We start from the raw sequence: 14,536 nt of genomic DNA on the forward strand, positions 1-14,536 counted from the left end.
GTTAAGTATAGATTTTTTTTGTTGTTTAGGAACATACCTCCCAGTTTTGGGGGGGGGGGGTTTACTGAATAATGTGATTTTTGGATCTTGCTGGTTTTGAATTCTAGCCTACTGAAATATTGAAAATCGCACTTACTTTTGTTGACGCCGAACTGTTGAGCGAAGACTGCAGTTCCTTCAAGTCCGGTTTTATATCAATGGAATTTCTTCCAGAGTATTTCCTATGTTAAACGAAAATTACAAATCATATTTGTTTTATCATTTATTAAATCGGGTATTTTTATTCAAATAGACTCCTAGTGATAATAATTGTGACATTTCTTAATAATTATGTTTCCAAATTTGCAGTACTCGATCGACAAAAGCCGAGAAAGTAGTTACGATAATTTGGATACTACTTTTCCACTCTTGGAACGTCCTAGCAAAAATATGTTTTAGGTAGGAAGCTGAAAAGTGGTTAAAATTAATAAATATAATACGATAAATACTAGTTCAAAACCACAATAACATTTTTATGCTATCGAAGAACTTAATGTTGCCGTTCAAGGTTATAAAATTTACACAAAGCCTATCGATACAAATGTACTAATGTTGTACAGTTATATTATAACTTCAACATTTTTTTATTTACATTTTATAACCAGCTGTCTTTACTGTTTAATTAACAAAAGCCAAATGTAGTTACGATAATTAGAAAAATACAATCAAAAAAATATAAAAAAGACTTACTTTTCTGTTATCTTATATTCATCTTCTATCTTAAATGTTTTGATCAAAGAATTGAGCTTGTCTTTGTCCAAAACGTTGGCATCTATTTGAGCCGTTGCGCAATAAGCCACCCAGGAACCGACAAAATCCGACGGCGTTATTTTGTGTGTGATACATACTATTATGCCTGAAAAAAATTTAAAGACCAAATCAAAATTAATAAATAATTAATTTAATAAATCTTAAATGCAATTATATGTAACACACCTAAGACCTAAGATCAAGCTTAGAAAATTGATCAAGTCTAATCGAATAAAAACAGTTCTTAGAACAATTTCAGTTGTACGTAGAATGCTTTACTACTTTACTCGATCCGTGATTGATTAGAGTAGAAACATTCCGCAATAAAATTGGAAGACTATGACTTTTTATAATGAAATTTGTCATCAGTTTTAAAACATTTATTCAATGGAAAAGTTATTATTTTTTTTTAGTATCAAAAAATGACTTTTCTCCAAATTATATATTAAGCCAAATAATGAATGGTCATTTGGGCCGAATGATATTCCTACCAAAATATCTTCTTTTGCTCTTATAATGGGTTAATTGGAAAAAAATAATTTTAAATAAAAAATGTATTACCTAAATACCAAATTTAAAATTTAAAAAATTGATAAATTTGTACTTGAAAAGATATATTTTAAATAATTTATGTTTGAAACGGTAAATGAAAATGAATTTCGAATAATTTACAATTTTCAAAAAACTTAATTAACAAACCAAATTCGATTTTTTATTTAAGCGAATTAATTTTAATTTTTGAACATTAATTATTGATGCAGTATTTTATTTTTTTAAAACTTAGTTAGAAAAACTAGTTGTTTATATATTTTTAACAATCATACACACAGGATAAAGCGAATGATCTACAAGACTCCAACGATACCTTTACTAAACTTCCAGTTCATACTAATAAGGAAGCACAAAATATTATGTTTCATGAAGGAATCCTTTTTGTTTATAAAACATATACTCCAATTTGATGTGTGAAGTACATACAGAGTTTAGCAATGCCTGAACAAAATACACTATCTTGTGTTTGTAGATCTCAATGAAATATTTAATTGTGACGTTTACATAAGTTATGCAAAATTTCAAAATAATTTGGAACCGTTGTAATATTTTAAAGCTCATGTTAAAAAAGACAAGTCAAATTTTGGAAACCACGTACATTTTTATAATTACATTAATTAATGAGGTTACAAAGCTTCATTTTTTAATTTAAGTTAAATGATTTATTTATTATAATCAAAACAACGAGAACAAATGCTTAAGGGGAAATCTTATGTCAAAAATATTATTATTCAGAGATATCAATGTTTGATAAATTACTGTGTGACGTCTAAGAGCCGATGAGTCTACGGCTACGTTTTACATGTAAAAGTTGCTTGATTTGTATAACAATTAATAACTTACGATAGTATTTTTTTTCTCATGTGTATCTATATGTTTAAGACGATAGTGTGATTTAAAACTAAAATATACCGTCTAGATATTTAACTAAATACTTAAATAAAAATAATTACAATTAATACAACTAAATCAGTTTTTAAAACAACTGTCAAAAATTGAGAATATAGTATATCAATAGACATACAAATATTATTAGGAATATTTATGGAATAAATGTGAAACCAGACAAAACTAAGCGCACTTATAAGAAATAGTTCATTTTAAAAACCAACAAAAAAGTCACTAGAGCCGTAGACTAAATTTTTGGTAACGAAATCAAAAATTCAGAACCAAAGCAGTCTATTTTCCTATTCCAAATTTAAATATGAAATGTATGAAACAGCGATCAATGAAAATAAAAGTATATAAGGTGTGGCAACAGAGGATAAATATTATATTGTTATGTTTATTAGTCGATTGCGATCCGGAGACATTAAGGTCTCGACTAATTGGCTTTTCGTCCTGTTAGTGGTTAATTGGCTCGTGTGTGCCTGCATGTTTGGAGCCAGTGGTAAAGGGTGGTCAAATGTACACGGTATGGTATTGGTAAAACGATAACGGATTAGAAAATAGGGTTAACATAAAACACCGACGGTTTTTGCCAGACTACTTTGGTCTCATTAATATTTGTATACCAATCCAGTACATAGATTGAATAGCCGGTACGGTAAAAAAAACGGATATAATGTTTCTAAATAATACTCACAATCGTCAATGGTCGAATCGGGTATGGACAATCCCATGTCTTCGAATTCGGACACTAGTTCCGAACGATCCATCTTGCCTTGCCGTCGATGGAATATTTTTATGAATTTTTATCGAAATACAATTTAGGTACTTTGGGTAAAAACACAAACGTGCCAGCTATTACAGCATTAGCAAAGTCGAGCGGCGAACGTTACGTCGTCTGAAAATTATCAAAATAAAAATTACAAAAAATACATCAACCAAACGCTGTTAACAGAACAGAATTCCGTAGACGTTTGCGGTGTGCAATTTTTTTAGTTTCCACAAAAAGTAAGTACACTTTGGTTTTCAAAAAAACCATTCAAACGCACCATTATTATTAATCAGACTTACCTCGTCGGCGATTAAATTCGAACCCACCTACTTTTAATATTCCGACAATTTCAAACGAAACGACTCGAAGACAAAATTTTAAATTTGCAAAAATATCATAAAATTCGTTGTCCGTTTACACACGTTTAGAAGATTACAAAATCGAAATTCCAAACAAAAGTGTTTTGTTAGGTTAACTTTTGCGGCGGTTTCCCGCCAATTTGCAGCTGTTGTACGGTTCATGGTAAACAGACTGCTTTGTGGCGCTCTCTGTTGGTTGGATTTGTTTTCAACTACCAAATAATATCATTTCTAGACATCTTAGCGCGCCAATTTCAAATTTTTTCACAAATACAAAACGTATAATAGGTATTTATGTTTTTTTTAAATATTGTACTGCGACAAACTGACTATAATATATAATATAATATATTATAATTAATGATTTATTTAATATTGCATTGATAAAGAGGGAAAATGGCAAGTATATTTCGATTATTTTCCACTTTATGTATGTGTCTACTTGAAAAACCATATTCTAGTAGTACAATATAAAAGTTTTGTGTTATTTTCATTTAAAATCCATTAAATTAATTATTATTATTATACCTAGGTTTTAAAAACTAGGTTTTTTTTTACCGATTTAACCTATTGTTAGCGCATAGATATAATTATTTTATTAATTATTTTAATATGATCAGTGGCTACTAATACAGTATTTCCATAGCAATACAGAATAATATATAGTTAGTGCCAATTAACGATAAATTAAAGATTTTATATAATTTTAAATTATATATTTTGTATTAATGTAGTTATTCATTATTGGAAACTGTCACTATGAATTATTATCATGCTAAACTTCAAACTAATTAGTTTAGTTTCTACTAAATATTTAACTTAGATTTTTTTAAATTTAATATGAGTCACATTACGCAGAACCCTGCAAAATAAAAAAATGCACAGGATAGCAACACACAATTAAGAGGACGCCACACCGGCCATTTCTAAGGAGTAAAGTATAGGCAATTTTTCGAAAAATCTTAATTTACAGTTTCAACTATAATGTATACTTATTAATATACAGTAATGAGGATATTTTGTTAATGGCCAATTTTTTTGTCAGACTATCTATCAGTCATTTCTATAGGATAAAATACAATTTTTTCGCCATCAAAACTGCAAATATTAAAAAAAGGGGCGACGGTAGAACACAGTCACAATGTGTTTGTCCATATGGGGGGGGGTGGAAATGGGGATGATGATAGGAGGTGGGATGGTAATGAGGGTGGGGATGGGTGGTGGGGTGGTAATGGGAGTGGAATGGAGATAGGGATGGGGTTGGTAATGGGGATGTTACATTTTTCAAATGATATGTTGTTTTCAAATGAATTTATTGCCAATAAATCGATTAAGACCAATTATTAAATAAACTACCAAACAACTTTTGGCCACAACATAAAATTACCATTCACCTACCGTGGTTACCGTTGTCACAAACCAAGTGTTTATTTTGGGTTGGCAACGAAAAATGTTTAAAACTATTAAACGGTGCCGAGGCTTCGGGGAATCGAGGCGGGAAAAAAAGAGGCGGACGATGTTTAAATTTTTTATTACCGTTATTGAAATAGTAATTTTAATAATTTAGTATAAATTGGTAAATATTCGTGCCCGAATCGGCATTATCCGCACAAACGGTGTATTGTGATCGTCTAATTTTGGAAAATGACGACGACCTAAGGCTTTGAGTCCGACGGGATGATGTTGGGCGGGCTTTCTGGATCGACTTGGTCGCGAACAACAACCGGTGGTATGTCATCGTCCGAGTTTGGAACATGATCTCCGGTGGGGTTTCTAAAAAAAAATAATTCAACTAAAACTTGAATGGGGTATTATATTTACACTATTTCCACGCCTCGCGGTCACTCCCATTTGGATATCTCGACTGGTTCGCCAACGAAACACTTGCATGTTCCAACGTTCAGGGCTCTGGTTCGATGTTGCTCGCACCGCGTTCTCCCGAAGACTGAGCGCTTCTCTTCCGCGGCCGTAGGTTATATACCAAGCCACCCGCCCAAGTCTCCGCCCTTCTCTTGCCGCTGCTTGGCGAACCAGTGTCACCATATCCAAATGGCGGAGTAACCGCAAGGCGTATCAAGATGTATCAAAAATTTTGTGTTTACTTGGATTTTTTCATAGGCGGCTGATCCAAATGATCGTCCCTCAGAGGTCTTTTGACGCTGGCACGTCCCATGTCCCGACGACAATACTTGACTGGACCTTCAGACGCGGAATTGCCGTTTGACCAAGAACCGGGTTCCGACGTTTCCGGCATGGTGGACAAACGGCAACAACAACAACAACAAAAAGAACAATGGCCTTCGACCTCGTCTTCGCCCGCTTCTTCTTCTTCTTGATCTAACTCCACAACGGTAGTACCGCCGGTGGTCGTATGCCGGCCACCGAACGTCGACAAATACAGACCCATTTATTTTCAATCGCCGCCGTTAACTGAATAACACCACACAATATCTCACAAGTTCTACGTCCTATTGTTATTAATGTACATGATCTCGTTTGGCCGTCACTACGGCAATTGCGGAATCGCCGAAGATAGGTGTTGATAATTGTTAGGCCGGCAAATAAAATAGCTGTTCATGTTGTCAACTTGTTTATATTTTTATTTTAACCATACACTATCGAATAATATAATAATGTCAAAAAAAATCAATATGGTGGCAGCGGTATAAACGCGAGTGTGTTCTAGAATCCTGGTACGCAAATTTATTAAATAATCTCCATCTTTACATCGATGACGGTCATTATGTCCATTACACAATGACCCTCAGCTCAAAAACATACCCATGTTAAAAGAAACCCTTTTTTTTTTTTTTTTTTTTTTTTTTTTTTATAAAAATATATTTACAATCAGTAATATTAGTTACAATAAGTAAATTTGAAAAAAAAATATGATACAATGACAGGACAACGTGAAAGAAGAGGGTGTCCAGTAACACTACTTCAACTAGATTTAATTACATAATTATAACTGTTTTGAATTCCTTAAAAAATTTGTTGATTATTTTTTTTTTTAGTTATTGAGAAGGTCGCGAGACCAATTTCGTTTTAATCGACGAGGAGGATTGTTTGGAAGAGTAAGAGAAGAAATATTGGATATCAGTGGATTCGGGTGATTTATAGTGGTAGAGTGGAATTTTTTATAATGAGTGGATGCAAGAACAGGAATCGTAGGAATACTGAGGTCGTGATGGAGTGTACGATTACTTACATACCAAGGCGAGTTAGTTAGGAGACGGAGGTTAATTGATTGAAATGATTGAAATAAATTTAGATTTGAGGTTTTTGTCGATCCCCAAATTTGGATGCCGTAGGTCATTGCAGGACGAATAAGTTGTTTGTATAGGAGGATTTTATTATTAAGAGAAATGTTTGAACGGAGAAGATGTCTTAAGCTATGGAGTTTTAATTTAAGAGATAGTTTTTTAGTTTTGATGTGAGTAGCCCAAGTTAATCGCTTGTCAAGATGAATGCCTAAGTATTTAACAGAGTTTTCTATTGGGATTATATTATTGTTAAGAGTTAATGGAGGACTAACTTTGAGTCCTAAAGTGAATGTAATATGTGATGATTTATTTTCATTTACTTTAATTTTCCACTGATTAAACCAGGTTTCTAGCTCGTTAAGATGCATTTGCAGTTTATTAATGGCTGAATTAATATCTGGGTCGGAAGAAGTTATGCAGGTGTCATCTGCAAAAGTGGCTAAGTTAGTGATGTTTGAATGAGGTATGTCGGCAGTAAATAGATTATAAAGGGTAGGCGCGAGAATGCTACCTCGTGGAACACCAGCTTTTATAGGAAAAGTATTTGAAAGCTCATCATCGCATCGCACTTGGAAAGTACGGTGTGAGAGGAAAGATTTTAAGGTAAGATATAGAGGAGTGGGAAGGAAACGAATTTTGTAGAGCAGGCCTTTGTGCCATACGCGATCAAACGCCTGTGCTACGTCAAGGAATACGGCTGAACAAAAATGTTTTTTTTCTAGAGAAGAGGCAATGTTGTCTACAATTCTGTGTACTTGGTGAAGGGCTGAATGATTATTTCTAAAACCAAATTGGGTATCTGGAATAATTTTTTTTTCGGTTATAATTGGATAGATTCTTTTGATTATGATTTTTTCTAGGATTTTAGAGAAGGAGGGGAGTAGGCTAATTGGTCTATACGACGAAGGGAGATGCGAGGGTTTCCCAGGCTTATGAATTAGAATAATGACCGAGTGTTTCCAAGAAGAGGGGATGTATGATAAACGGAGGATAGAGTTAAAGATGTGTGAGAGGTGAATAATAGCTTTTTTTGGTAATTTTTTAATGATTTGATTTGTTATTAGATCATGGCCGGGGGCTTTGTTGTTGGGAAGATTCTTAATGATATAATGGACTTCGGATGGAGAGGTATGTTTAGTTGGTAATGACATAGGGAGAATTTGGGAAAGAGTGGATTCTACGTGACTAACGTGATCATTGTCAGGCATGTCAGGATGAGGAGTGAATCTCATTTCTAGATCGTTTGCAAATAAGTTTGCCTTATCTAGATTAGATGTGGCTAAGGAGTGGTCAGGATGGCGTAGAGGAGGGATTTTATTTTTTTGTTTAAGGATATTTTTAGTAGCTTTCCATAATGAATTATTGGATAAGTTGAGTGAGTTTATATAATGTTGATATTTTTCTGAATTGTGTTTGCGCAGAATATTTTTTAAGGAAGATGTAAGCATATTGTAATTTCTTTTATCTCTGGGCAAGTGTGACCTCTGCCATCTAGAGCGGGCTCGTCTTTTTTCAATTATTAGTTGAGAAATATGAGGGGGTAGGTGATAACTAGAGTTTTGAGTAGAATTAATAGGAATGGAAGAGTCGAGTACTGCTTTTTGAATAATGGAAGTAAGAGATAGGACTGCAGAGTCAATGTGTGAAGGAGTTTTTAAAGGAATGTTAAGGAGAATTTGATTTTCAATAATTCTGTGGAATTTTGGCCATATGGTTTTACCAGGCGTAATTGTAGGGTAGGATTTAGTTGTGTAAGAGAGATCATTTAAAGTTAATAAGACAGGTGTGTGATCGGAAGAGAGGTCTGAAGAATTAGTTATATTGTAAGAAATGTGATTTGGAAGAGTAGTTATAAAAAATTCAAGAATGTCAGGTTGTCTGTTTATGTGCGTGGGCCAGTAGGTGGGATTGGGAGGGGCAATTATTTTTAGATTTTTTGTTGTTGTAAAATTAATTAATGAGCGCCCTCTGGTGTTGACGATTCTAGAGCCCCAAGCGTGGTGTTTAGAATTAAAGTCACCACCAGCAATATAATTGTTACCTAGAGAAAGAAAGTACTGTTCAAAATCAGATGTTTTTATGTTAGGACGGTTTCTCTTTGGGGGTGGACAGTAAACTGAGGAAATGGTAGTAGGAATGTTATTTAGAATTAAGGTAATATTCGTGGCTTGGATGATATTGCTTTGGTAGGGAGGAAGAGTTGAATGTTTAATATTTGATTTAATTAGTAGCGCAGAGCCCGCGTGAGCTGTGCCATCAGGATGGTCGCAATGGTAAGTTATATAACCGGGAATTTTAAAGAAGGAATTTGATGTCAAGTGGGCTTCGCTTACTAATAGGACATCTATAGGAGTATTTATAAGAAAAGCTTGTAATTCGGTTTTTTGGTTTATAAGACCATTAGAGTTCCAAAGAAGGATTTTTATTGGGTGATGATTATTAGTGTTACTATTTATCATTGTTGGAAATAAGAAGTTTATTGATGACGGTTGTTAGGAGGGAAATTAAGGGGTTAATTAGGGATTTAAAATCGTCAAGAAAGGAGGAGAGTTTTAATGTCAATGGGTCTGAGTCAACGGCGAAAGGAATATTAGTTTGATTAAATTGGCTGTTGGAATTTTTATCAACGGCATGAGAATATGATTTAGAGAGGGGGATAATTTGATTTGAAGTAGTGCTTACAGTGTTGGGCTTTACATTATTATTTGGGTGGACATTGTTAATACGACCTTGGTAGTTTTTTTTGAGGTGTTGATTGGATTGGTGTTCTTTATGGATTGGACAACCTCTGTAGTTTGCAGGATGATCACCTCCACAAAGAGCACATTTGGCAGGGAGGCTTGAAGATTTTTGGCAGGTCGATGAAAGATGGCTGTCTCCGCAACGAACACATTTAGGAGGGTGATTACAATAGGATTTGGTATGACCAAAACCTTGACAGCGAAGACATTGAATTGTTTGATGGTTTAAGCGTGGCTCTTCGATTTTAATTTTTGTGTAGTGTAAAAACTCAATTTTAAAGATATCTTTATTATTGAGGGCAGGCTCCAAATCGACAAAGAAAAGTGGAAGTGGAAGCTTTGTAGACCGTTGAATAACATTTGTTATGTTTCTTGGAGTATGACCAAGGGACAATAATTCTTTTTTAATTTCTTCGGGTGATGTTGTGTGATGGAGGTTTCTGATTACCACTCTGAACGGTCTATCTTTTTTTAGCTGGTAAGTATGGAAATCTGCTTTATTTGATAGAAGCAATTTAATAACCGAACGGTAGGAATCAGCTGAGCTGGTAAAGAGTTTCAAACCATTGGTTGTGCTTTTACAAGAGAACTGTTCACCTTTGGTGACTTCTTTAATTTCTGAGCAAAATGAATTGAAGTCATTGACAACACGGATAAAAATTGGAGGAGGAGGTTTGGTTTCAATGATGGGAGACTCAGTGTGCTCTGTAACAATATCCATATTGTCGGCTTGAAGTACAGGTTCCTCGGTATCGTTTGCGGCAAAAAGTGAGAAACGATTTTGTGAAACGTATGTTGTATGTTTTTTGTGTTGTGTATTATTTGGTGAGTGGGCTGGAGAAGGGAGTCGTTTAGAACTTTTTGGTGTGGTAAAGCCGTCATTGGGGGAAAAATTAGCTGGAGAGATTAATGGTTGATTTGGCACGCTCTGTATGCGTGACTTTTGTATTATTAGTGGTGAGACAGTTTTTGATTTATCGGTATTCGATGTGAACGACATGACGGTGTGAGCTTATCGCGAGCGATATCGGCAATTTGCGGGCCGTCCGAAGCGGGCCGCCGTAGATAATAGAATTTAGATAATTAAAATTATTACCAAAATGCAGATGGAGTAGCTCTGGATCCTCAGAGAGATATGGTGAATAGCTCAATGGATAACTGGTACTTTTTGATACCAGGACGTTTTTGAAATAAAAAAAATAGTATAGAACTTAATTTTATACTTGAGAAAACGGAATGTAATCGTATATTACGATGTTTCATTGTCGACACTACATGCGCGACTCAACCCTTTTTTAAACACAATAAATGTACAACAATACGTCATACCATATCTTATAACTATTACACATAATTACTTTCTGTTCATCCCATTTCCCTAATTCCTTATGCATTTATACTGAGGCGCGGTTCTGTTTCTCCTATTTCAGCTGGTTTTTTTTTAATTTTTTATACCTACACTTACTTTTTTCTTATTCTGAAAAATTAGTTTCTTACGCTTCCTCCTTTACAGCCGAGCGCTATGCATGCAATTGCCAGTTCCCTTCAACGCCTTTTTTCCTTTAACTTAGGCAATTTTCTTATTATTTCCGACTCCCAGCCATGCCTCCAGGCCTTGTCCTCCGACCCTTTTAATTCCTCACTCTCTCCCCTTATTCTCCTCGTTAAATCTCTAATATATAGGCCTCTTCCTAAAAAAAGTCACTACTTAATTCCTGGCAATCTAAATGGGACTCTCTTCCTCATAGTTATGCTGCTCGGCATAGAGCGATTTCTCCTACCATTTCCCGTCGTCCTGAAGTGGTTCTGGAACAAAGTTCTTTTCTAGTTTCTTCTGACCAACGATGACATTCAAGAATGATTGTAAATATAAAATCTTCATCTTCTGAAGATGTACCAAAGCTAGAAAGTTCAGAGGACAAACAAATTTCCCACCCCCCCATAAATTTTCATAATTTTTTAAATAATTGCTTAATATTAAAATATATTTTTATTTTAAAATAACTCGTTTAAAATAAAAAAGCAAAGTCTTTATGTCGACCCCGACTTGACAAGCGTTTAATTATTTTAATAACTAAGTTATTTTAATTTTAAAATAATATTAGATTAAATATTATTCTTATAAAACATTAAAGTTTATAATATTTAACACTTTTTGTAAAAAATGATAAATAATATTGAAAAATAATAAAATATATTTTTGATTTACTTACAAATTATTTTCAATAATAATTGTCTAAGTTTAAAGCGAAAAAAAGTTCATAACTATCACAAAAAACTATTTGATTAAAATAAATTCTCGTGTAAAAAAAATAACACATATTCGTAAAATTCTGTATTTTATAACAAAACAAAATATATTCTTTAAAACAAAAACTATAAATAATGGTAGTTTAAAAGTTTCTTTTAATCAAAATTCACCATTTCTTAATGACACAACTTCTAAGTGTACTGTAGACTTATTTGCGGTCGATTACACACCATCAAAAACAGCTATAGACAATTAGTTCAAATTATTACATAATTCAGAAAAAGTAATTAATTATAATGTGGAACTTAAATCCTTTATCTCCAGTTATAAAATGTGTAATAAATTACTTTATTTGGTTTGTCCAAAAAGAATTACCGGATTTAAATTCCATACAAGCAAAATCATACATTACTTATATATTTTTTGGCACGGCCAAATTTTTTTCAGCCCATTCACTCCAACCACCCGTGTAATTGTACACTCTGAAATTACAAACATAATATTTCTGTTAAAATGTAAAACATAACATTTCAAACATAGATAGTAATTTTTGTGAGTTGGCATCTCAAACAATCCAATTCTCTCCCTAAACAAATTCATTGATCTACTATACTGTTTTTACTGTACATAATACATAGTAAAAAATAACTGAATTTCATTTTAATAAAGAGCTATACTATTTAAAAATCTATGCAGACTGATTTTTTATATACAACTCCACATAGATGAATTCTAAATGGATTTCTCCGAGTATCCTTAATTAAAAAATATGACGTTAAGATATTATGTTGATATGATATGTTGAGCATAATATTATTTAATTCTATATCAGAGAACCTACTTTTTATATCCGACTTTTTGAGCTAGACCGGCTGCTTTTTGGCTTCTAACTCCTGAACGACACGAAAACACAATTTCACTTTTCTCAGCGTCTGGTTTTGGAATTTTATACAGCTCTGCAAATTCCGAAGCCGGAAGTGATAATGCATTACCTACGTCACTCACTAAAGCATAAAGTACCGGTTATTTACATTAGTCATTAAAACATTGGTCGATTATTATCATAATAATTGTTTTCTAGCTAATTAGAAATTATATCGACAGATGCCGAGTTAAAGTATATTTTGCCAAGGGAACAGCAGTTGTAGATAGAATGGGAAAATGGAAAAAATACAAATGAGCAAAATAGACATAAGGAATAAAATAAAAAGTAGCAATTTTATAAACCAACCATTTGAGTTAATAAAGCCAAACACAGACCAATATATTTATTTATTAATCATTGTACTTACACGGTATGTTTATGCTGTTTGGCAACACACCGGTTTCGGCTAATTCTTTTTTTTCACGAACATCTATTATTAACGTACTCAAATCAATCAGCACTAACAATTTGTCATAATCTATATTGTCCATAATTATTGTTGGTGTGGTCTTTGCAAATGGATTATGACGTGTAACCGCAACAGTCTACTAGAATCTGCGTTCTAGAAAATTACTAAGTGTATTGTAAGACAACATATTAAAGTACTCTACAGTCAATTTACCATATTATTATCTAATCTATACTACAAACGACATAATTGTATAATTGGTTTGTGAGATATAATAGCCAACTTATTTTGTATAGTAATTTTCTAGGTTTTTGCATGCGGTTCACACGACTATGTTGTTCATTTTTAAAAATGTTCATTAGAGTTATAAAAAATAAATAATATGAATATAATATATTATGTTATGGTGTGTAGTTAAATTATTGCAAAACCCATATTACAAATTTAAAAGCAATAATATTACTTTGATAAATTATTTAATGACGATTTTAATTTATTTCAACTATTTCGACATTTAGGTGATTTAAATTTAATTGCAAATATGTGACATCATCCAAAAGTGAGAACATTTTTAGTAAGAAAACGCCGTCATTTTAAGCATAAAACATTTTTTTTTTTCATTTTTAAACTAGGATTGAAAAATACAGTTTAATCATAAAATCCGTTTACTTTCTGGCTTATACCACTATTGTGGTTTTTCATTTTTTCCCCCCAAACAATTCTCACTTACATTTCTTTCAATACCTACTACTATTGTAATTGTCTTGAAAATTTACATTGTAAATGTAAGGCGGCGGTCATGAGTATACTTTTGTTTATTATAATATTATGTTTTCCTAATAACATATTGTTTGATTATCTTGAGAAATGTTCAAAGAAGAGAATATTGTTGACAATTTGACAATACTATAATATCTAATCTCTGAAGGCTGACAAATAATTCTATCAATTGTTTTGCCAAAGCGTCGAGTGCCTGTAAACTATACAAGTACATACATACTCACTCGTTCATTACACAGGGTGTTTCACAAACTATGAACCAGACCAGTGAGTATTTCATATTAGGCTTTATGAAATTACTTTTTTTTTTTATACTTTTGTAGTAAATATATTCGCCCAATATATAACCCCATCTTTAATTATGTGTTGAAATATTATGAACTTGAGTTTTTCAAATGGTAACAAGGGTTTTTTTTATTAACTTTTGAAATTAAGAATAATTTGCTGAACATTTTTTTGACTTATCGATGACTAGTTTTGAATACCTTTATTTCACTATTAAACTTAAAAAAGAATTATCCAAAACTGGTTATCGACAAGTCAAAAGTTTCAGCCAATTATTTTTAATTTAAAAAGTGAACCTCGCGCGTTACCATTCAAAAATCTCAAGTTGATAGGGTTTCGTTAAAAATAGAGACGGGTCGGAGTTGGAAAACATATCAAATTTTGGCCAACTTATTACTAAGAAAGAGTTTGAAAGTGGATCGTTGAAAACAGTCTATTGTCTTTTGAGATATTCACTGGTTCATAGCTGTCGGTGAATCACCCTGTAGTATTTGTTTCGCTGTATCTACTAACAATTTTCTC

The 14,536-nt window shown here is 32.8% G+C and overlaps 2 protein-coding genes across 8 annotated transcripts in view; both read right to left on the reverse strand.

Annotated features, from left to right (window-relative positions):
* Nucleotides 1-3,424, reverse strand: part of LOC126836312 (DNA polymerase alpha subunit B-like) — a 129,766-nt gene extending 126,342 nt beyond the window's left edge. For all 7 annotated transcript variants that reach the window (XM_050569541.1, XM_050569542.1, XM_050569545.1 and 4 more), the window contains exons 1-4: nt 3,301-3,424; nt 2,927-3,127; nt 730-895; nt 137-221 (exon numbers count right to left, since the gene is read on the reverse strand). In XM_050569541.1, coding sequence (XP_050425498.1) covers nt 137-221; nt 730-895; nt 2,927-2,999 — 324 coding nt within the window. In that variant the 5' untranslated portion in view covers nt 3,000-3,127; nt 3,301-3,424. The remainder of the gene's footprint in view (nt 1-136; nt 222-729; nt 896-2,926; nt 3,128-3,300) is intronic.
* Nucleotides 3,425-11,684: 8,260 nt separating this feature from the next.
* On the reverse strand, nt 11,685-13,121 carry LOC126836318 (rhodanese domain-containing protein CG4456-like). Its single transcript, XM_050569550.1, has 4 exons — nt 12,908-13,121; nt 12,457-12,619; nt 12,028-12,097; nt 11,685-11,857 (listed from the first exon to the last, which is right to left on the reverse strand). Exons 1-3 carry the CDS (start codon nt 13,029-13,031, stop codon nt 12,028-12,030), a joined length of 357 nt encoding a protein of 118 aa, XP_050425507.1. The 5' UTR covers nt 13,032-13,121; the 3' UTR covers nt 11,685-11,857.
* Nucleotides 13,122-14,536: the final 1,415 nt, after the last annotated feature.

This window comes from Adelges cooleyi, unplaced genomic scaffold, assembly GCF_023614345.1.
Source record: "Adelges cooleyi isolate 19-005CV unplaced genomic scaffold, UGA_ACOO_1.1 ACOO_flye_CR_arks_rails_tigmint_CR_PRNA_24, whole genome shotgun sequence".
Lineage (NCBI taxonomy): Eukaryota > Metazoa > Arthropoda > Insecta > Hemiptera > Adelgidae > Adelges > Adelges cooleyi.

Bases quoted from the DNA above. Each gene is read 5' to 3' on its own strand.
- LOC126836318 (XM_050569550.1), bottom strand. From the start codon at position 13,031: ATGGACAATATAGATTATGACAAATTGTTAGTGCTGATTGATTTGAGT. The intron at 12,620-12,907 runs GTAAGTACAATG...TTTATGCTTTAG, and splicing joins AAACAGCATAAACATACCGT to TGAGTGACGTAGGTAATGCA. The intron at 12,098-12,456 runs GTAGGTTCTCTG...TTGTAATTTCAG, and splicing joins CAAAAAGTCGGATATAAAAA to AGTGTACAATTACACGGGTG.